The sequence below is a fragment of the Phaethon aethereus genome (assembly GCF_964289735.1).
Source record: "Phaethon aethereus genome assembly, chromosome: 5".
NCBI lineage: Eukaryota > Metazoa > Chordata > Aves > Phaethontiformes > Phaethontidae > Phaethon > Phaethon aethereus.
The window spans coordinates 16,922,783-16,944,063 of NC_138579.1; the positions used below are offsets into that span (position 1 = coordinate 16,922,783).

Here is a 21,281-nt window from a genome sequence, read left to right on the forward strand (position 1 = left end):
AAAAGATGACCTGGCATAATGCTGACAAATAGCTGGCATAATGATGACAAACAGGCTGGTAGAGTTATCTAGAGAACAAGGAATCTGCAGACCAGCACAATGTCATGGGGGCTCAGTTGACTTGGATTTGGACAGCATAAGAACGAACTACTTTGGGTTGGTACTCCTGGTAATTCCTGGTGAATCCCAGAGTAAATGAGGACATAGCCTTCCTTCCTTCCTACCACCACCACCACCACTAAATAAATGGTCATTTCTAATTTATCCTGTTGCAAAACATATTAAGCTGTATTAGCCAGGGTTTCTGTACTAGGAAGCAAGGTTTTTTGAATATTTAATCCTGGCCCAGTCTTTTCTTCATTTCTAGACACTTGGAGATTCTGGGAGCGGAAAGATGTCTGTGTTTCATAATCTATATGTCAAATGTTTACATGTAATACATGTAACTTAACTTGTGCAACTTCCTTGTGCAGGAATTTCTAGTTGCTGTTGGACTAAGAGGAGCCACACTTCAGCACAGAGTACTGCCTTCAGGTTTAAGCTGGCATGAACAGGTCAGGTTGCTACAGTTTTCCTGACTACATCTTCAAATTCAGTCTCATTGCTTTAACAACTGCTTTAAGTATCAAACTAAGCCTTAATGGAAAATATTTGTGTTAGGCTGTGTCTTATTATCTTACTCTGCTCTTGAAAGTGTTACTCGCCTTTCTGCCTTGTCTCGCTTTTAGACCATTGACAGACTGTAGTCTTGCTTTTAAATTCTTACTTACATATTCATTTGCTACAGTTCCTCTCATCATCCTAAATCTCTGCCCACAACATGTCAGGGAGGTTTTGGGGTTTTGGGGGATCTTGGTTTGTTTGGTTTTCTTTCTAAAACGTTCGGATGGAAAATCTCAGTAGTCCAATGCTATCCAAGTACTTGGATAATCCTTGGTGTAAAACAACACCCTCAAAACAAACAAGTGTGCTACTTGCAGCATGGAAAGCATTTCTGTGTTTTTTTCCCTTCTGCTCACTTCGTTCCTCAAGTCCCTTGTCTGTTTCCTGTTTTACATCATTTGAATAGTGGTAATGGAAAAGATGACTTTGAGGTAGTAGTAATCAGGAGTTTACATAAACACTTGTAATGCAAACTTCTGAAGTAGAAGGGTTGTACTGGTATGTGTGGATGCAGACATATAGCATAGCAGACAGGGCTAGCTGCCCTTGATCTGGAAGCTGTGTGTAAACATGCATGACCTAGAACATGCCATTAGCAGAGCAGCAGTGTAGTTGCATGTACTTGCATGTACTTACACCATACTGGATTACATATAGTAAACCCTGTCACTCTAGCTTATCCTGCTTTTCTTCCAGTGTGTATGGTATGCATAGTTTTACCTGCATTTTTATTGTATAACTGCATGGAGCTGAATTTAGCGCTTTGGACTCTGCTGTGTCATTGCTTCTTGGCATGGTATTCCTATGTGTTCATGTAGCCTGCTTTATACCATTTTGCTTATTTGCTCTGTGAATTTTTGCTCATTAACATTGCCTGTAATGCACTTGGGAGTCTTTTTTGGAGGAGGTGGGAATAAAAAATTGGCCAAAGAGGTAGGTAGAGGAAATGATTAAAAGGCTAGCAGTGCAGGTATGCACCAGGCTTGGAGTAATTTAAGAAGAACTTTTATAGCATAATGGATTTGAGAGAACTATGACAGATCTTAAAGAAGAGTTTATTTTATGCAGTAATTCATGAAAAAGCAGTATATACAGTGCTGCATTCATCTGACTCTGAGCCTATTTCTACCTCTGACAAAGAAAAAGAAAGATCATATGAAGATAACTTTAACAGCGTACAGTATTGAAAGAAAAGTTGGCTTTACAGATAAAGAGAACAAAGAAAATAATAAATCTGTAATAAAAACTGCAAAGAAAGATGAAGGAGACTGTATTTGAGAAATGCTTTAAAAGTGGATTGTGAGCTGTTGTACAAGTAGCCACTTAGGTGTCTGTGGCTTGGTCTTTTCCATACCTTTGAGGCTGTGGTTTTTGCTCTGTTTACATTCTGTGCTTTTCTATATTCAGATACTGGGTGAACTCCTTTAAATATCTGAGGTTGTTCATTCACTTTTCCTTACTAATCAAACATTTCCTTGTCAGATTACTCTTACAGATTTTCTCTTTTCTAATGCATAATTGCTTATTAATTTAACAGATATTGAAGTATTATAATAATATGTTTGTGATTTTTAGATTTTATATTTTTTGAATATTTCTGATGAGCCTGTTCTGGGATATAATCCTCCAGCTACAATTACAACTTTTCATGTACATCTGTGGAGTTGTGCTCTTGATTACAGGTAAATAAATGCAAGTGTATGTCACTTGGTGGAACTGCAGCTATGTATTTATTCTTTAGAAACGTTTGAGTTTGTATATTGTAAAGAATATTTATTTAGGCTTCTTTGGAAAAAGTATGTAACAGAAATCCCTTAAACTGTAAGTAATTTAAAGTAGCATAAACACTTGCCTGCGCCTGGCAAGATGTAGTGAGGTAACCTATAGACTGTGACAACACCTCTAAATAGGTAGAGTATTAATTTTTTTTTCCTATTTGTTTTTAGGCCCTTGTTTTTGCCAGTCAGAGCTCTACTTACTGTTGAAACTTTCAGCATTTCCAGCAGTGTTGCAGTAGATAAATCCTCTTCTACTCTCAGGTATAATTTTACTGATTGTAAAACATGGAAGCTTCTGTAAAACTTGTAATGCCTGTCTGCTTTTTTTGACCTAGGAATAATCTGTGTTTTGTAAATGATCACACTGGTTTGCATCTTTTGAAATATACTTTGCTCTTGTGTAATCCTTCTGTTTTATTAGGGTAAATAATTTTTATTTTTTTAGATGGAATGCTTTCTTTAAGAACTAGCAATTCTGCAATTCTAATACAGTTGAAAGATGTCCTGAAATTAAATTGTGTTTATTTTGTTAATTAGTAGCACCTTAAGAATTCTTAAAGATTTGTTATTTGGATACAGTATATCAATTAAGGAAATGTTTAGTGATTACGGCACATCTCTGTAACTTTTTAATAATTTTGCTTGCAACTTCAGTTGAATATTCATTGTTATGCCTGTTCTGATGTGAAACATCTGCCAAATTGCTTGTTGCTATTGATAAAACCTTATAAATTACCTTTGAAATAAATGTGTCTGTTACTTTATTAAAAAGGAAAAAATGGCAAAAAAGGAAATAAGTGTTAATTCTGTATGCCAGAAGCATTACTTTTTATTCTAGGAATATATAAATTGAAATGCAGATAAAATATAATTAGTGGCGGCGATCATATCTTGCAGTGGTTAATTACCAATGGATTTAGAAATTATGAAAGGTTGAAGTGAAGAGTTTGGATTTAAGATACGCTAGATATATTTGTGTTTTCAAATATTTTTTCTATACTAATTGCTTTTGTCTGGTGAATTGCACAGCATTTTTCTACCATGCTTATTTCATCTTCTTTTTATCTTTTAGAATAATATTAGATGAAGCTGCCTTGCATCTGTCTGACAAGTGCAACACTGTTATGGTGAACCTCCATAGAGGTAAGGATGTTTTAGATGTGACTAATTAATTGCAGAGCCTAAAGAAAATTACAGGCATATTCAGCATTACGTTTACTGAACAAGATGTCTGAGGAGATAAGGAGCAGCGAGTTGAATATGAACGAGTAATGCAGTGTTGATGAAAAATCTGAGTGCTCTATTTTGAATTTGTGGATGCAGAGGTATGTCGGCAAATAGCAACTTGCAAATCCTTCATTTTCTTGTTACGGTTCCATAATGGGTATTAGAAAAAAACATATTTTAAAAAATCTGGAGTTGACAGAGAAATAAATCTTTGTAGAAAAGAGATCTCATTTTATGAGATACATGCTCTAAATAGTTGAACTTGAAAGGTATTATATGGCACTGAGTTCTTGGTTCCGAAAAGAAGGATATCACCTGGTTTGCTCTCATTCATGTAGTAACAACATTTAAGGACTGAGGAACTTGAGTCAATATTTAACGAATTAATTGGAGAAATAATGAAACCCTGTGCCCACAAATGTGTGTGTTTAGGTTAGGTAAGAAATTGCTAGGGAAGGACAGAGTGAAGATATGCCTGTTTTGTTTAAACAAGAAAGAGGGGAAATATATTATTCATGGTACTGAAAGAGTACTACAATGTGAAAATGTCCTTTCTCACTTCAACGAAAAAATTGCTAGGATGCTTAGTCATCCAGCTTCTGTGTGCCTCTTATTTCTCTAATTCACACAGATGGGATGAGAGTAAGTATCTTAAAAGACTACACTGCACACAGATGGTGGCAGTGGGAGTGATATATTGGACTGAAAAGAGTCGAGGTTTTAATTTGAGTAGATGAAACTTGAACACTGAGAGTAATGCTCATAGAAGAAGGAAATGCAGAGATATAAAAGGTATTGACAAAAACGATATGTTTTTATGCTCATGCTATTTCTAATGTTTTAATAACAAAAATACATCGTAAGGATGATGTTTGTTATTAAGTCTTTTTTTTTCCCAATTACTCATTGTCTTTCAGATTATGTTCGTGTTATGGATATGGGACTGCTGGAACTAACCATTACAGCAGTGAAATCTGATTCGGATGGGGAAAGAGTAAGTATTTAATCACAAATAAAATAAAATGTAAAATCTCCATGATAGATTGTGATTTGAAAATTCCTAAGTATAGGAATTCCTAAGTATATTCTAAGTATAAAAAAGTAAGGTTTTCCATTGTATGTGTACTATTTTTTTAAGTCCATTTTGACTAATTAAGTAAATTAATTTAAAAACAACTGTGTATAGGTGCTACTTCTATGGAACCTTAGGTTGATTTGAAGTGTATTCTTATCTTTTTATTGTTGCTATGTAGAGTAAACCACGTTTTGAGCTGCACTGTTCCAGTGATGTGATCCATATTCGTACTTGCTCCGATTCATGTGCTGCACTAATGAATCTTATACAATATATTGCAAGTTACGGTGATTTACATCCACCTGCTAAGACAGAGATTAAACGTCGGGGTAGCAAGCCAAAAATGAAGGTATGAAATGGCAAAAGAATATCAACTAAACTTTATGCTTCCTGGTAATATGTTTTAATTTTGATATCCTCATTCTATTTCCAAAGAATATGTGATTTCCTGCGAAGAAATTTAACAGATTACATCTAACTTAAAATGTATTTGAGAGTAAAATAGTGCCTTTTCTTCCTGCTTTGGTCACTAAATATTTTAAAATATTTTGTGCTGCTTACCTACTGTACTTTATTCTTACCTAAAGAAGCAAATTCCAGGACATACATGAGTTCTCTAAGTACTCTGATGATCTAAATACCCTGAACCATAATGTTCTAACCTATTTTATGAACCCTCTATCTCAGAGTTTCAGCTCACTTGATTATTTATAAAGTTAAGGTGTTACTTCTTTAGAGCTTAAGAGCTGTGTATCAAGCTTTTCTAGCAAAATCTTACTCAGCACGATATTGCAGTGGTCTTTAAGATGTAACTGTGTATAGTTCTCTCCTACAGGTAGAGACATTTAACCAACCATCTTCCCACGGACCAGTCCTCGCTGAATCAGAGCAACAGATTTTACGGGATTTGATGAGTGATGCTATGGAGGAAATTGAGACTCAACAGACTGCTTCTGCCATGAAGCCTGAGTCTAATGGTAAGAATCCTCTGGAGGCATAAGTACACATGAAGTACAACCTTTCTGGAAGAAAAGTGGGATTGAAAGTTTTATATATGTAGAAATGCAGCAACAAGAATGGGAGCATACTTTTGATGTCTGAAGTCTTCAAACTATCAAACAGATTCTTGCTTTTAATCACAGTAATGCAAAAGTAATTTAAGATTCTAGTCAAATACACATTACTGAGATACTGAAAACAGTAAGGAAGGAATCTGACTTCGTGGGACTCTAAGACCCCAAATTCTCTAGGAGCGTAAGTTAGTATGGGTGTAAGTTTATATGGCACACTGCAGTGTGAAGGAATCAAAAACCTCTGTTCTGTGTCTGTAGTCCAGGAGGATGATACAGTTCTGAGTCGCGGAAAGAACTTCTATCTGTAAGACAACTTTTCAGTTAGCAGATAGAACAAGTTAATTGATTTTTGCCACAGGATTATGGCTTCTGCATCATGGGTAGACTTAAATGCAGGTTTAAATTGGCTGAGACTTTTGTACTGCAAATAGAGAATTTCATCATTTGCCGTGATGTCTGGTCCCCTTTTTGATGGTGGAAGGTGAGCAGTCAGTGTAGTACTGAAAGTATGCTGTGGTCTTACTATCAGAATAAGAAACTTGGTCGCAAAAATGTTTTTTGTATCTGTGGGGGTTTTTACAAATAGTTTTTCTGTTTTGTCAGCTCATCTCTACTAGTAACTAGTTAGGATTATATTGTAATCACTTTCAGTTGTACAGCAGATTAATTTTTGAAAATTGTATTTTATTTCTAGTAGAAATTAATTTAATATATAATAAGCAAGTTCCCTTGATGTAACTGAAGTGAGAAGTTTTAGTTAACTGTTACTTTGTTCATATTGTAACTGTTTTTCCACTGAAACATATTTTTTCTCCCCCCTCCTTCAACTCCCAGGAGTTTTGGATGACAGATCTCAAACTCAGGAGCCATCTTGCTCAGATCTTTTCCTGTTTCCAGACGAAAGTGGAAATGTCTCACAAGATCCAAGTCCCACTTATGCTTCATTCACTCATCACCTGATAAATGAGGCCATGGGAGATGTTCCTGCAGAAAGTGATGATTTCTGCATTCTTTTTGCACCCAAAGTTGCTGTTGCTGTAAGACGCTTTGAGAATTAAAAAAAAAAAAAAAAAAAAAAAAAAAAATCCATATATAAACTGAATTAGAGAAAATCCTATGTAAGACCTAAACAAATTAGACTTCGTAGCTTTTTGTGATCACTTAGTGATATTTTTATCAGTGGGCAGAGCAGCAGAAAAATAATCTTTCTATTTGAAGGGACTTCATGCATTGTTACTGTTAGGAATGAATGCAAGTATTTTCAAACATATATGATTTTACTGTAGGTCAGCATTATGTAATTGTCCTCTAATCTGAATATTACATTAAACTATATTGGCAGTTTTCTTACATTTTAGTCATGACTTATCATTGCCATTTTGACTTACAATAATGGCATAGTTATTAAAAAAAAAGTTTTAAGCAAAATGCAGTATTTATCAAAATAGCGGCTTTGCACATCTTACTAATCGTTTATTCATTTCTCTCATAGTCTAAGCTTTCAATGCTTTTATGGGCCTAAGATCCTTGCCAAACCTCAGAGGAAAGCTTACGTGTCAGTTTACAGCACTGTCTGTCACTGTGTTAAAAGATTTAGGAAACTGTACTAAAACTCTTTGAAAACAGCTTGTGTTCATGTTTTTCATGGTATCTCTGGTTATATTCTTCTTAATAGACAGAAGTAGTTCTGGATCCTTGAATAGAAGCTGTATTTGCCCAGTTATCTTTCAGCTGTTTTGTTTCCAAAAGTGCTAATATGATAGCCTGGGATCTTCCATGGTTTTCTGTTTGTTTTCAACTTGTTTTGTTTTGTAGTTTGGATGAGGAATTTTTTAAAAACAACTTCTCAGCTCAGTTTATTTTTATGTGCTTTTGTCTTTAAGTTACTTTATAAGAACCATTCCTAAATGAAGCCTGTGTTGTATAAGCTTTAGAAGACAGTACAGAATAGTTTCTTTTCTTTTCATAGGAAAGAATTACCTCGATAAAGAAAGTATATTTCACCTTCTCAATGCTATATATTTTTTTTTAAATTAGGAAAAAGAGGAAGAGCCAGTAATAAAAATAATGGTTGATGATGCAATTATCATAAAGGAAAATCATTTCAGCCAACCTGTAAAAAAAACAGATACAAGCAAAGCTCCCCTTCATTTTCCTGTTCCTCTGGTACGCTATGTTGTGAAGGAAATCTCTCTTATTTGGCATCTCTATGGTGGAAGGGATTTTGGGACTGCACCACCAACATCTCCAGCTAAAAGCTTCATGTAAGCGTTAGATGTTCTGTAGATTAGTACATTTAAAAATACTTATTTTCCTTCAATTTGAGGTTAATCTCATTATTCAATCTCAGATCTCCCTCACTTGCTTCTTCGCTCCCTCCTCACAAGGAATCAATCATAGAATGGTTTGGGTTGAGGGGACCTTAAAGATCATCTAGAATCTTATTATTCGGTTTATCTCCACACACCAAAGTGTGTTTTTCCTGTGTCTTAACCTGGATAAGATGGGTTTGGTTTTGGTGGTTTTTTGGGGATGAAAGGATGGGTTTGCATTTAAGGTTTATATTAGAAGTTTTCCTATTTTACATATTTTATTTAAATTTATATATTTATATAAAATTTTTATTAAATAGATAATATTTATAGAAAATTCTGTGTCACATATTTTGTATTTTATATATTTTTTGTAAAGAGATTGGGGCTTAAGGAGTATAAGAAACTTACTGCTATGGTAGCTGGAGTCTGGTTTTCAGGATGTCATGTAAGCTAAAGCGTAATTAGTATTATCACAGAATTAAGGAAATGTTTTATGAAGTTAATTTGGTGGGAAGCATACACCTAGCTTTCTGCTTAAGTATGCATTACTTAAACAATAAAAAGGGAGTATTTGTTTTGTTAACAGTAACAACTTCCAGGACTTTTTGGTATTTTCTAGTATTTTTCTTTTCGAACCATTAAAATACTAATAAGTTACATCCAGTGAAACATACATGCTTTTAGAGTTAGATGAACAGTGAGATAGCTTTAAGTTTAAACTGCAGAAGTCTATTTTTCTTTTTTATTTCCCCAGAAGTCCCCATAGTTCTCCTTCTCACACACCAACGAGGCATGGACGGAGTACAGCATGTGGGGGAAGAGGAAGAAACCCAGACTTCCTAATGGAAATACAGTTAAGCAAGGTGAATGTCAGAAACAGCTTCAGCCATGACTGTCTGTGTGTGAATATCTTTTACATGTTATAGCCCTTGGATAACAGATTTCCATTAGAATTTGGTAGGATTTCTTCCATTAGTATCTACATCTAAGCAATCATTTTGAAGGTGATGAATTTAGTATTTGTTTAACAAAAAAATTATTTATTTTTCTAGTACAGTATTGTTTACTTGCTGAATAAACATGTTTCTAAAGGTGAAGGATATTTATTACAATATTCTTAAAGTTTTTGTTTATTATAACCCTGTTTTAGAAATGCTGTTCTGTTTTTCTGTTTTCAGTTCTGCTCTGAATAGATACAGCTATTATGAAATTAAACATTCTCACAAAATAACCAGGATGTAGATCTATGTATCAGTTGATGATAACTGAATATTAAGTAACATCCAGTTATATCACAATATCGTTCCTGTATTTCCCCTAACATATTTAGCACCCTTCAGGCATAAGTATGTTGCTGTTGTTTTTAAGCCTGTGCTTAGCTCTATCATAGAAACTAGATGCTTGATTCTGGCACTGTGAAGAATATTGGCAAGGAGTTAACCAAATTTCATGTTAAATGGGTCAATAACAAAACCTTTTTAAAATAAGGTTTGTCAGACATTTCCAAAAACATGAAAGGTACTACATAAAATTAAATTCCTTTTATAGTCTATGTCCATTTCTAGAGCTTAAAATTCATTCCATTAGCACTTCAAACTTGCCAGAAATGATTGATACTTATTTTAGCCTTTTCTAGAAAAACCATGACATTGCAATTAAAAATAGGAAAAAAGGAGGCATTTAATATTCCGTGTGGAAAAACTTTATATGTAGAAGTATAGCAATCTGTCTTAATTGGCATTTAATGAATTGGTGTTAGTACTGAGGCATAAAGTCCTTTTTTTTCCCTACTTGTACCCCTAACTTGGTACAAGGCTTAATAATAATAGCAACAATGCTTAAACAATAAATTAAGGAGAAAAAGTGTAAAAACTGTAACGTTTCTGAGCAGTGTTTATGATAAACATCTGTTTTTCTCTTCAATGCTTAAAATGTTCATTATTGCAACGCATCTTGAGTAGGGCACTTAAATACAGGGTTCCTTCACATCTCGCTATCCGGCCAGTAGAGGCCACTGCTCCGCTTGCTCAGCGTGCTCAGCTTCATTGCGGGCAAGGATGCTGTGGGGACTATTGAGGCAGGGAAGGATTTGTAAGTAACCACAAGTTCTTTGATTGAAAATCGGAACCACATCAAGAGATGAGGAAAAGGAGAGAATACAGAATTCTTTAGACTTTTAGATTTTCAGATTAGAATTTATATGGACTACAGTGAGTAAAGAAAAAGTAAACTGAGACTGGAACATGCTGCTTAAGAAGTCTGATGGTAGGGAAGAAGCCTTACTTTCCTAAGCACAGAAGGTACAGGATTTAAGAATTGCAAGATTGCCCAATACAGGGTTCAAGATGATGTCAGAAAGATGTCAGGATTGAGAGGAAAAAGCAGAGTCAATATTAAAATGAAAAGCAAAACTTGTTCTTTGTCTTATGCTGACTCTTTGCTTTGGATCAAATTTACATCCTAAAATGCGAACCATGTACACAACTAGTGCTTGGATGATTTGTACTGCTAGATGTGTGAAAATCTGAATAGTTTTCAGAAATCCCAATACTATTCTTGTAAATATAAAATACTAGACAACTTTTAAAGTTATGTGTGGTGTGTGGGTTTTTTTTTTTTTAAAGTGCTATTCTATTGTTAAAGGTTGTTTTTTCACTGAAGCTGGTTATGCTGTGTTTCTTTCCTTTTTAAAAGGTGAAATTCCAGCATGAGGTATATCCTCCAGGTGGTGCAGAAGGTGAATCCAGTCTCTTGGAGCAGCCAGTGTCACGGCAGGTTTTTATTGTTCAAGACCTGGAGATTAGAGATCGCTTAGCTACGTCACAGATGAATAAATTTCTCTATCTCTACTGCAGTAAGGAGATGCCCAGAAAAGCGCATTCAAATATGGTACAGTTATAGAATATGTTAATTCATTATAATTGTAGCGGTTGGACTATCTTTGTGGGAATTGTAGATATTTTTTCATCTTGCAGAAGGAGCATGAGGTTGTGGAACATTGAAGTAATATGACTTGTTTATAGTTATTTGCTTGACTCCTTGTGGGTATTAAAACTAATTAAAAGGTCTGTTTGCATGTTAGTATGTCAGGAAATAATGTTTTTGAGATTCCGTCAGTTTAAAAAAAGTAGATGTGCAGGACTACTTTGGTAGCTTTCAGATTTTGGTTTTGAACAAAACATCTGCTTCTATGAGTATGATTAGACTTTTGACTACACTTAGGGAGTTGTAGTTTTATGAAATACTGGTTCTGTAAAGGATTTATGAAATTTTTTTGTTTTCTTATTTTGGTTTTCTTTTTAATAACATCCGTAGTAAGTTATTTTTTTCAATACTAGCTTTATAATTGGTAAATTGAATCAGATTAGTAAGAGGTTTTGCAGTAAAGGTTTTTCCTAGCTAGTGTTCTAAGATTTAATAATTGTGAATGTTACTACTTTTATTTATCTTGTTGCTTTTTTTTCAGTTAACAGTTAAAGCACTACATGTCCGTCCAGAGTCTGGCAGATCACCCCAGGAATGTTGTTTACGTGTTTCACTGATGCCACTTCGCCTCAATATTGACCAGGTTGGTTTTGACACTTGGGGGGGGGGGAGGTGGGGGTGGGAATATTTAGTGATACTGGTCTTTTGTTTACCAGATACTTGTAACCATCATACACATTTTATGGGACTGTTTTTTTGTTTGATACCTTTTTTATTTATTGATCAATCACACAACTTTGGATCTCTTGTCCCTCTGTTTATATCCATGTTAGAACTTGCCTTCTGCTGTTTACTCAGTAATACCAGTTTACCTCCTGAGACTTCTGATGATCTCAAATGTTTTGAAATCATAGCTTTTAAAGAGCATATTCCTATTCTTGAAGGATCTTGCTTTGTTTGTTCATGAAGTCTCTTTGGTGTTTTTAATTGAAAAAAGTTAATCATTAATCCAAAAGCTGTTCGCAATGTTTTAGTCAAGGACACTTGACGCTTGAGGACTGCTTTTATACTCTGAAGGCTTTGGTCTTGTTATCAACTGCAGTGGCATGAGGAACAGAAATGGAAGAAATTGTTTTACTTTCTCTAGCAAGCCTATGTGCAAAATATTTTTCATATACTCAGGAAACAATTGGCGTTTTTTTCTACACCAGTAAGGAGGCTAAATAAGTTTGTGCGTTCAAATTTTAAGTGCAGTTATTACTTTCTGAGGCATTTCTTGCTTAATTTGTCATCTGCAGAGAGGTGTGGGTTTTTTTTCCCAAGAGCACAATTAGGATTTCTATACCTACCTTCTGTTTCCCTCAGCACACAGTATAGAGACCAGGTTTTCATTTTACTGTTAGAAGAATTGAACTCTGTATAGTTTGTAATAATTTCATATATGTAGCTTGTAATAATTTCATATAGAGAAATAGCATGGAAATACTGCCACCTAGTGAGAAAATGTTCCCTCTTCATTACTTTTCTGAGTCTTCTATATTTTGTTCCATAAACAAAATTAACCTTTAAAACTTCTGAAAAATTAACCACAGCTTTCTGGGAAGCAAAGGGCTGCATGCAGTCATGTTGGAAATTCTTGTTATTACTACTTCAGCTGTCCGCTTATCTGTTGGAAACAAAAAAGGAAAAGAAAGTCCAGATGTCGCTAATCATAGGATGAACAAAGTACCAGGGTGATGCATCTGTCAAAAGAAGAAAATGGGATGTAATAACTTTGCTGTTAATGTCTTGTTAATATCTTAAGAGATATTAATGACTTTTAATGAAGCAGTGGCAAGATCTGATCTGGAATAATTTGTCTGACACTGGCAGTATTAGAGATGAATATAAACTATACTTGAATACCCTTTTATTGGAAATCAAAGAAAAGTTTCTATCCATTAAAACACTTGGGTTCTGGTACAGTCTCCAAAATGAGAACAGAGATGATGAAAACAATCCTGGAGTTTTAAGACAGAGCTAGATAGATTATAAAATCACATTATTTGTAGCAAGGGGCAGTGACCAAGAGGGTCTTTTTGGTTTCTGTCCTAGATTTCTATGTGGCTTCTGCATGTGTTAAAGGATCAAAAAGAAGTAATGTTTTTTGATTCCTATCCATATAGAAATAAAGAGCTGGAATAGCAGATAATATTTTTAGCGAATTGGGTATTTTTCTTTTTTTTTTTTTTAACCTGATTGTATTTTATTTTTCACATTAGGATGCCTTGTTTTTCCTGAAGGATTTTTTCACTAGCCTGTCTACAGAAGTAGAACTCCTAATTACTCCAGATCCTGAAGGTATACTTTTCAATAATCTAATACAAAATTGCTTCTTCTTTCTCCTTTAATGTGTGTACATGTCTAAATTCACGTGTGACTCGTGTGTGTGTAAAAGAACTTATGTTAGTGACCAAACCCCAAGATTAGTAACTAATTTGTTAGAACACAGAAATTTAGTGTATTGTAGTTTTGTATTTTATAAATACCAACAAAGGGTCATCTTCAATACCTGGGATCTCCATTGCATAAAAGGTTTCATTAACATTGGAGCATATTTAATAAGAACTTCTGAAAAAATTGAGAACTGTGTATGTAATATTAGGAGTTATTATTAGATAAAACAAATACATTATTTAGTACCTCTTGCATCAAAGAGTATGTCTAAAAGCCTGAAATTGTGTAACCCGTAGAGAAAGGAACAGAGTTCAAGATCATAAATAAACAGTACAATGGAAGTATACATTGTAAAGCAAAGTACTGTAAAGCAGTACTTCTAATCAACTACACCATCTGATGCAAAAAACAGTATATATTGAAAAGCATATTTCCTTTGTTAATTATAGATGTGAGTTTGTTAGCAGCTATACTTCACCTATTTCTGTTGAGATGTCATACTAAAATGCATAGGTAATGAAGTACTCTGCAATACTGCCATTAGAACTAGATGGATTATTTATGCTGATGCATAAACCTCAACTTAAGCTTCTTGTAATAATTTCTATTGATAACTAAGATACTATCTTACTAAAAGCATCTAAATGTTGTCCTGCTAGTAATTCCTATTAATAAGCATTAGAGCTTACTAAGGACACAGTAATTGTATAAACATGATCATTTTGTAATCATTGTGAAAAATGAGAGTCAGTTTACTGTATATAACTTCTTATCTTAGTTAAAAAGTCTCCAGGTGCTGAAGTTACGTGTAGTTTGCCCAGGCATGTCAGCAGCCTTAAGGACCCAAGTCCAGTCATTTCTTTCTCATCACACAAGCAAGCAAATGAAAATGGTAGCATTGATTCTGTGGATGTGGTTAATGGAGATGATCATAATTTCTCACAAGAAGTGACGTCATACAGTGATCAGCCAGTATTTTTCAGGTAAACTTTCATTACCAAAATTTCCAGTGAAACATAGCTGTTCTGCTGAATGTTTGAAAGTGTGGTGATAAACTATTCAGACCTTAGGACAAGGTGCATTTTTATTTTGTCTTTTTACTGACTGACTGTGGAAATCAAATATATTTTTTCTGTCACTGGAAGGTAACTAATGATTTTCTTATTAACTTCTGCACACTACTGTGCACAAGAAGATAAATTAAAGCTCTACCATGTACAGAACGAGTAATGAGATGTTTTACAAATACATAAAAAGAGCAGTCTTTGTATTGTTATGTCTTACAAAGTAAATTAGATCTAATGTAACCACAGCTGAGAGTATATAAATGAAAAGGATATCATGGGAGAGTTACGAGATTAAAACATCACAAGAGAAACCCTAATGTAGTGTTGACTGGGAAGTGATTATAAAAATTGCAGCTCGTTATGCAGAAGTTTTTTCTTATGTTTTCAGATCATAGGTACCCCTAACAACAGATGTGTGCTTTGGTAAGCGGTGCAGAGCCCAAATTATGAGAGAATGACTGTGGTTCTATTTCATGATATACATCACCAAAAGAATTTTTTAGTAAGTTCCAGCTGCAGGGCTAAATTTTGCCCACAGAACCGTCATTAGCCATACTTTTTTTTTTTTTTGGTAACTGAAATTCATGCTGTGAAAATTGAGGGAAGATGTTCACCTGCAGGATTAGTAACACTTTTGCAGGACTGTTAAGTTTATCATAAATGCTGACATTAACTAGATGTTAATAAACCAAGAAAAGCTGAACATGCCACTGTATTTTGTATACTTATTCTGAAGTACTAACACGGTAACTAAAAGATTTATGGCTTACAGAAAAAGGGTATGGCGTCCTACTCCAGGAGGATGAGAAACCATGGGTTTCTTTTTGGAAGGATAATTTTATTTCTTTTTCATGTTTCTCACTGTAAAATTTCCTTTGTATATCCCAGAGAATTTCGTTTTACATCAGAAGTTCCAATACGGCTTGATTACCACGGCAAACATGTGTCAATGGATCAGGTTTGTGTACAATGCTGATGCTGTATAACAAAAAATTGATGATGTTCGTTTTGTTGTTTTCCCCCATGAGTTGCGATATATTTTAATGCTCCGTACTCATAATTGATGTGATCTTTAGAAATGTAGAATTTTTTTTTTTTCTTCACTTTTTTTCGATAAAACTTAACCTTGTTTCACCCTTAATTTGAAAACTAGGGGGTGGATCTTCCAGGTATGATTAACTCAGAATGAGACTTGAGAGTCACATTTATCAACTTAGTGACTAGCTGGAAATCTTTCTGCACAGCTGTGGTGCCCCTCAAAGAATGGCACCACTATCTGATGCCAGAATTGTGCATTTTATTTTCTTCCTCATTAATGCCAGAATAAAGTATTGTCTTTTTTTTTTTTTTTCCCTTGCTTCCTTCCCTTGCAGTCTAGTAATATATGGGCTTCAGTGGCAATGGCAGAAGCTAAGGCAGATTTAAAAAAGCTTATAGTTCTTGTTAAAATGTGTATTGGTTATCATACTGAGTTTACAGAGCAGACATCAAAAAATCCTGTTTGTACAACCAGACTGGTACTCTGTCATGGCAAATGAGTAAGAAAATACAGACAAATGAAAGCAGCAACTTCTTGCATTTGCACTGCTACCAAAGAAAAAAACATGAAATAGCAGCTTTAGGATCCCTGGAACACACTAATGCCAGAGTCATATTTGCATAATTTGTAATATCTAATATTTCTGAAGAAACCCTCTTGTATCCAGATGTTGTTCATAGAGTAGCTATGAATTAAGCCAGATTCTGTCTTTTACAAGTTTTCATGTAACATAATTTGTAGCACTGTAACGAGTAGCATTTCGGAGGCTGGGGATAATCAGTTTAGACAGAAATACCTGCAATAACAGTTGAGATGATGAAGTTATTTCTCACCTACAGATTGTACAGGATGAGCAAACTCATGTTGATAACACAGTATTTCACTTACAGGGGACACTAGCTGGGATTCTTATCGGGCTTGCTCAGTTAAACTGCTCAGAATTAAAGCTGAAGAGACTTTGTTACAGACATGGGTAAGTTTATTGAATTGTAGATTAACATTGGTATTGGAAATTGAACAAGCTTATGGTGAATAACTGAATGTAGCAAGCAAAAAGCAAATTCTCTAATAAGATGTACTTCTAAAATCCAAGACACTTTGACTTTACGAATATTTCTTGATCCTAGTTTCTGTCAAATACATGGTGTTCAAGAAGAACATCTATTTTCAGGACAGTATTTAATATATGTGTTAGTCTTGGTGCTAAAGTCTTTTTAATTTTAGTTGTATGTTTACTTTCTATTGAACTGGATGGGATTATGCAGTCTTGAACTTCTGTTCTATGAAGCACATACACATGAAACGCTTCAGTTAGCCAACAGCAACAAAATAACTTGAAAACAGTTTTCCTGTTGTTTAAATGACATCTTTGTTTATTTGTATTTGTCTTATTGGGAATTATATGTTTTAAAAAAAATATTAATAATTGTATTTACTTCAGTTTGTTAGGTGTGGATAAATTGTTCTCCTATGCCATCAGTGAATGGCTTAATGATATAAAGAAAAACCAGCTACCAGGAATTTTGGGAGGAGTAGGGCCTATGCATTCGCTAGTGCAGTTAGGTAAGTTAATTCTTATTTATACTTAGACACACATGGCAGTTGTTTTAAAAAAACAACCAAATAAAACACAGGGAAAAAAAAAAAAAGACACAAGCAATGTTGAGACTTGTTTTCACTTGCTCTCAAGGCATTCTGCTTATCTAAGAGGACTTTCTAACTATGGTTTTCTGTTTTCATTTTCAGTCCAAGGTCTGAAAGATCTAGTGTGGCTACCAATAGAGCAGTACCGAAAAGATGGCCGTATTGTAAGAGGTTTTCAAAGAGGAGCAGCTTCTTTTGGTACTTCCACTGCAATGGCAGCACTGGAGCTAACAAACAGAATGGTTCAGACTATACAGGTATAGTGTATTACTTCTGGAGTTAGACATAAAATGAGAAGTGTTGCCAGTAAGTCCTCTATATTGAGCTAAAAATCTTAATGCTATATATTTAAGGCTGGGAGCATGCGTTAAAAAAACACTCCCCCCCCCCCCCCACCCCCGCCAGCCCAAACTAAAACAGCTGTATAAATAGGAAAGCAGAGACTGAGCAGAACTTTTGCAGCAGCCTGTGAGGTGAGAACTATGGCATCAAATGGAATGGTTCAAAAATTGTGTTAAAATATTGCTGAACACCCAAGCTGTTAGATGTGTCTTATTACAGTGTACAGTTTAATACTAAAATACTCAGCTGCATTAAAAAATCACTGGTATTGAGAAAGATGAGTTCTTTGCACATGTGTATTTTCCAGCAATAGATTCTTAAGCTGACATTTTAGAAAAGTTATCTGTACTAATTAAAAAACAAAACAAAAACCAACAAAACCCAAAACTAAATAAACCCCAAAAATGCCTCAAAACGAATACTAATTGAGTTGATGTACACGAATTCTATAAAGCTTTCTGGATTTAACCCTAAAGTAATCTTGGATTAAAATGTTAATGAATTTATGTTCCTTAATGTGAAATACATAATGCAAATACTCTTTTACCACCTAATTTTGCAAAAATTGGCTAAGTGGTTAAGCTTGAACATACATGGTAAAAAACACAGTGGTATTATTCACGAGTGGAATTATATGTATGCTTGTGTGTTTGTAAGAAAAACATTCTGTTGATCAAATGTTTCAGTTTGTCTTGGGCATTTTGTACAGGTTAGTGGATGCCTTCGAAGGAATGACAATTAAGCGGGGAACTACCCTACCAAAACCTACAACATTCAGTCTTTCATTTATGGAACTTAATGTATAGTTACAGCTGTACCCATTCCAGCAGTTCTTGTACAAAACCTTAATCTTATGTAAATGGATAATATTTGTGGAATTAGAATTCTTTTATTTCATTATGTGACCCTGTTAGCATCCGATTGCAAATTTAAACTACTATGGGACTTCTAATATATTTTGCATTCGCTCCTGATCCTCAGGCAGCTGCAGAAACTGCATATGACATGGTTTCACCAGGGCCTACTTTTATTGAAGCAAAAAAGATCAAACGATTCCCTCGCCATCGTTTAGCTCATCAGCCAGTAGACCTACGGGAAGGTGTAGCCAAAGCATACAGTGTTGTAAAAGAGGTGAGTGCAAAAGTAATTGTCCGTAACCAAACTTAAGAATTATTTCCGAAGACAGCAAGTAAAATACCAGATGTTAGTTTAAGCTGACCAAATGAAGAAGGGTATTTAAGTATTGAACAAGACTGTCTTCAGTAATCTTAAACCAACTGCAACTTTGCATGGAAAAATCACAGCAGCAGAAATAAACTAAGATGTTTTGCAGATAATTGTGAATAGGATTTCAGTGTTCTACAGTTTACGGTTATTCTGAAACATGTGAACCTGACTTCCTGCCCTGTGTCACCCATCTTTTGCTTCCCACCCTTCACCCTCCCATTACTGTTAATTCTGAGATTGTTAGAGTTTAAGCATAATACTGGATTTAAAACAAGTGAAACTCTTTACCATGACAATGTATTAAAAATTAGAATGCTGACCTGTTTCTATTGTACTTTTTGTACTGTACTTTCAGTTAGTTGCATCTGATACTATGTCTATGAAGTTAGGTCTCAGCTAGTGAGTTTTCAGTGAACTCTATAATTTTTGAACAGCGCACAGTACCCCACAGCTTCTTCCCGTATGTACAAGAAATACTACCAGAAGTTACATGAAATATTTTCATATGTAAGTTCATAGTAGTGTTTTTTTAAGGCTTGTTAGAAGAACTAAATCATATTTGTATCAGTATAGTTGTGCTACAGTGATAATACAAATCACAAAGCCGAAAAACACTGAGCAGTTTGTGTTTCCCTTAAAATTAGGAGAGGTTGCTTTTTCTTTTTCAGCATAACTAATTTCTGTTAATTTCTTGAAGGGGATTACGGACACAGCACAAACCATCTATGAGACTGCTGCTCGTGAGCATGAAAACAGAGGAGTAACTGGAGCAGTAGGAGGAGTCCTCCGCCAAATTCCACCAACTGTGGTGAAACCTTTCATTGTTGCAACAGAGGCAACCTCAAATGTTCTAGGTGGAATGAGAAACCAGATCAGGCCAGATGTGCGTCAAGAAGAGTCTCAGAAGTGGCGCCTTGGGGAAGATTAAGATTATAAATCTGGCTCAGCAGGCAGGTAGCAAGGCTGGAAATGCAGAAGATTGCCCCTTGGCAGCTTTAGATGTCATGCTCATCTCAGGAACAAATGAGGTTTTCAGCTACTATTAGCAAAACATCCAACCAAAAATATTTATGAAGTGAAAAGCAAATTGGTACTTGCTTATACTGTGTGTTACCAATAATTTGGTAGATAGTGCCAAACATAGCAAAGCATGCGCTGCCAACTCAGAGACATGCTTGCTCTATTCTGTTTACCATATTTTTCCTTGGTAGATTTAACATCTGAAGCAGTAGCCTGTATGGTGAAACTAAGTATACTTTAAAGGTATTTGCTGAGCATAGTCAAAGAACTGTCTTCAGTAAAGGGCTCTGCAGAGATGCTCTTCACTGACTAAAGGACAAAAGCTTTCATTTTGGACATGAGACATGAAGGCTATGTAATATGGAAGCAGATAAGATAATATCATTTAGTGGTCATAAGCATCGCTTTCAGCGTGGCACTTACAGCAAGAGCAAGCTTGATAAACCATTCAGAATTTAGATTCAGTGTTGATACACGTATTAACAGGATTTGTTCCTAAATATTAAATACCTACTTTCGTGGGTCTTTGAAGAACCTGAATGTTGCAGAAATGTTCTGTTGTGTTGCACTTTAAAGGATATGGCCTGTATATTGTGCTTTTTTTATAGTGTGAATAAAATGTAATGTGCATTATCCTTTATGTGGTTTAGAAGCCTACACAAGTTATTGAAAAGAGCATCATTTGATGATGATCCTACAGAAAAGTGTCTTAAATTTGTTTGAACTACTCATTATATGTAAAAACGCTTTTGTCTTCTGTTACACTAATTACAATGCTAAAAATAACTGTTCTTCAGGAAAACAGCAGTTAATTGTTGTGGCCAACAGCTCTTTGTAAGAATGAGAACTCGAAAGTAAAAACAAATTATGTCATAATTTCATAGTTAAAATTCTATACAGACACTATTTTAATAATCTGCTTTTATTTAAAGTTCATATTGTTGCAAAGTTGCTGCTCTCAAGATATTTTTAATTCAAATTGTGCGTTGTCAGTTGTTTGACAATGAGTATTTGGGGTCATTTAATTTGAACTGGGGAAACTGGGATTTAAAAAAAAACAACCAAAACTTCAAAAATCAAAGTTGGTACTGACATTATTTACAGTTTACATGACCAGGGTCTCCACAGAGCTTTATTAAGCAACTGGCACCGAGCCACTTCTGGGCAGTTAAAAGGCTCAGCACTAGCTGTGCAAGAATAAACTTTTTTCCTTGTATTGGCAAAACCTGGAAGATAAAAAGTAAAGACTGTTCTGAATAGAAAAATACTCATTTTGAATTTCAGCAACTTAATGCTTTGGATGACTAGCCAGAATGTAAGTTTGTCATAGTCCTGTGATTGTTGTAAGTGGAAATCTTGCAAATATGCTATGTGGAAAATCTTCACTGAAAGAGGGCATCAGATGCTTTTGATCAGGCTTCAGTTTCTAAGGGTGATGAGGAAGTAGTTT

At 34.8% G+C, this 21,281-nt stretch overlaps 1 protein-coding gene across 1 annotated transcript in view; it reads left to right on the top strand.

Moving 5' to 3' along the window:
* The window catches only part of ATG2B (autophagy related 2B), a gene marked incomplete at both ends in the record, with an annotated part of 46,504 nt that extends 26,765 nt beyond the window's left edge, over positions 1 to 19,739 (top strand). The window contains 20 exons of the mRNA XM_082000806.1: positions 474 to 554; positions 2,239 to 2,345; positions 2,610 to 2,702; positions 3,514 to 3,584; positions 4,586 to 4,662; positions 4,922 to 5,092; positions 5,579 to 5,720; positions 6,651 to 6,853; positions 7,854 to 8,080; positions 8,886 to 8,994; positions 10,826 to 11,020; positions 11,598 to 11,699; positions 13,318 to 13,396; positions 14,271 to 14,475; positions 15,448 to 15,517; positions 16,489 to 16,571; positions 17,040 to 17,161; positions 17,345 to 17,499; positions 18,566 to 18,715; positions 19,509 to 19,739. Of these exons, the coding sequence (XP_081856932.1) occupies positions 474 to 554; positions 2,239 to 2,345; positions 2,610 to 2,702; positions 3,514 to 3,584; positions 4,586 to 4,662; positions 4,922 to 5,092; positions 5,579 to 5,720; positions 6,651 to 6,853; positions 7,854 to 8,080; positions 8,886 to 8,994; positions 10,826 to 11,020; positions 11,598 to 11,699; positions 13,318 to 13,396; positions 14,271 to 14,475; positions 15,448 to 15,517; positions 16,489 to 16,571; positions 17,040 to 17,161; positions 17,345 to 17,499; positions 18,566 to 18,715; positions 19,509 to 19,739 (2,673 nt within the window). The remainder of the gene's footprint in view (positions 1 to 473; positions 555 to 2,238; positions 2,346 to 2,609; positions 2,703 to 3,513; positions 3,585 to 4,585; positions 4,663 to 4,921; positions 5,093 to 5,578; positions 5,721 to 6,650; positions 6,854 to 7,853; positions 8,081 to 8,885; positions 8,995 to 10,825; positions 11,021 to 11,597; positions 11,700 to 13,317; positions 13,397 to 14,270; positions 14,476 to 15,447; positions 15,518 to 16,488; positions 16,572 to 17,039; positions 17,162 to 17,344; positions 17,500 to 18,565; positions 18,716 to 19,508) is intronic.
* Positions 19,740 to 21,281: the final 1,542 nt, after the last annotated feature.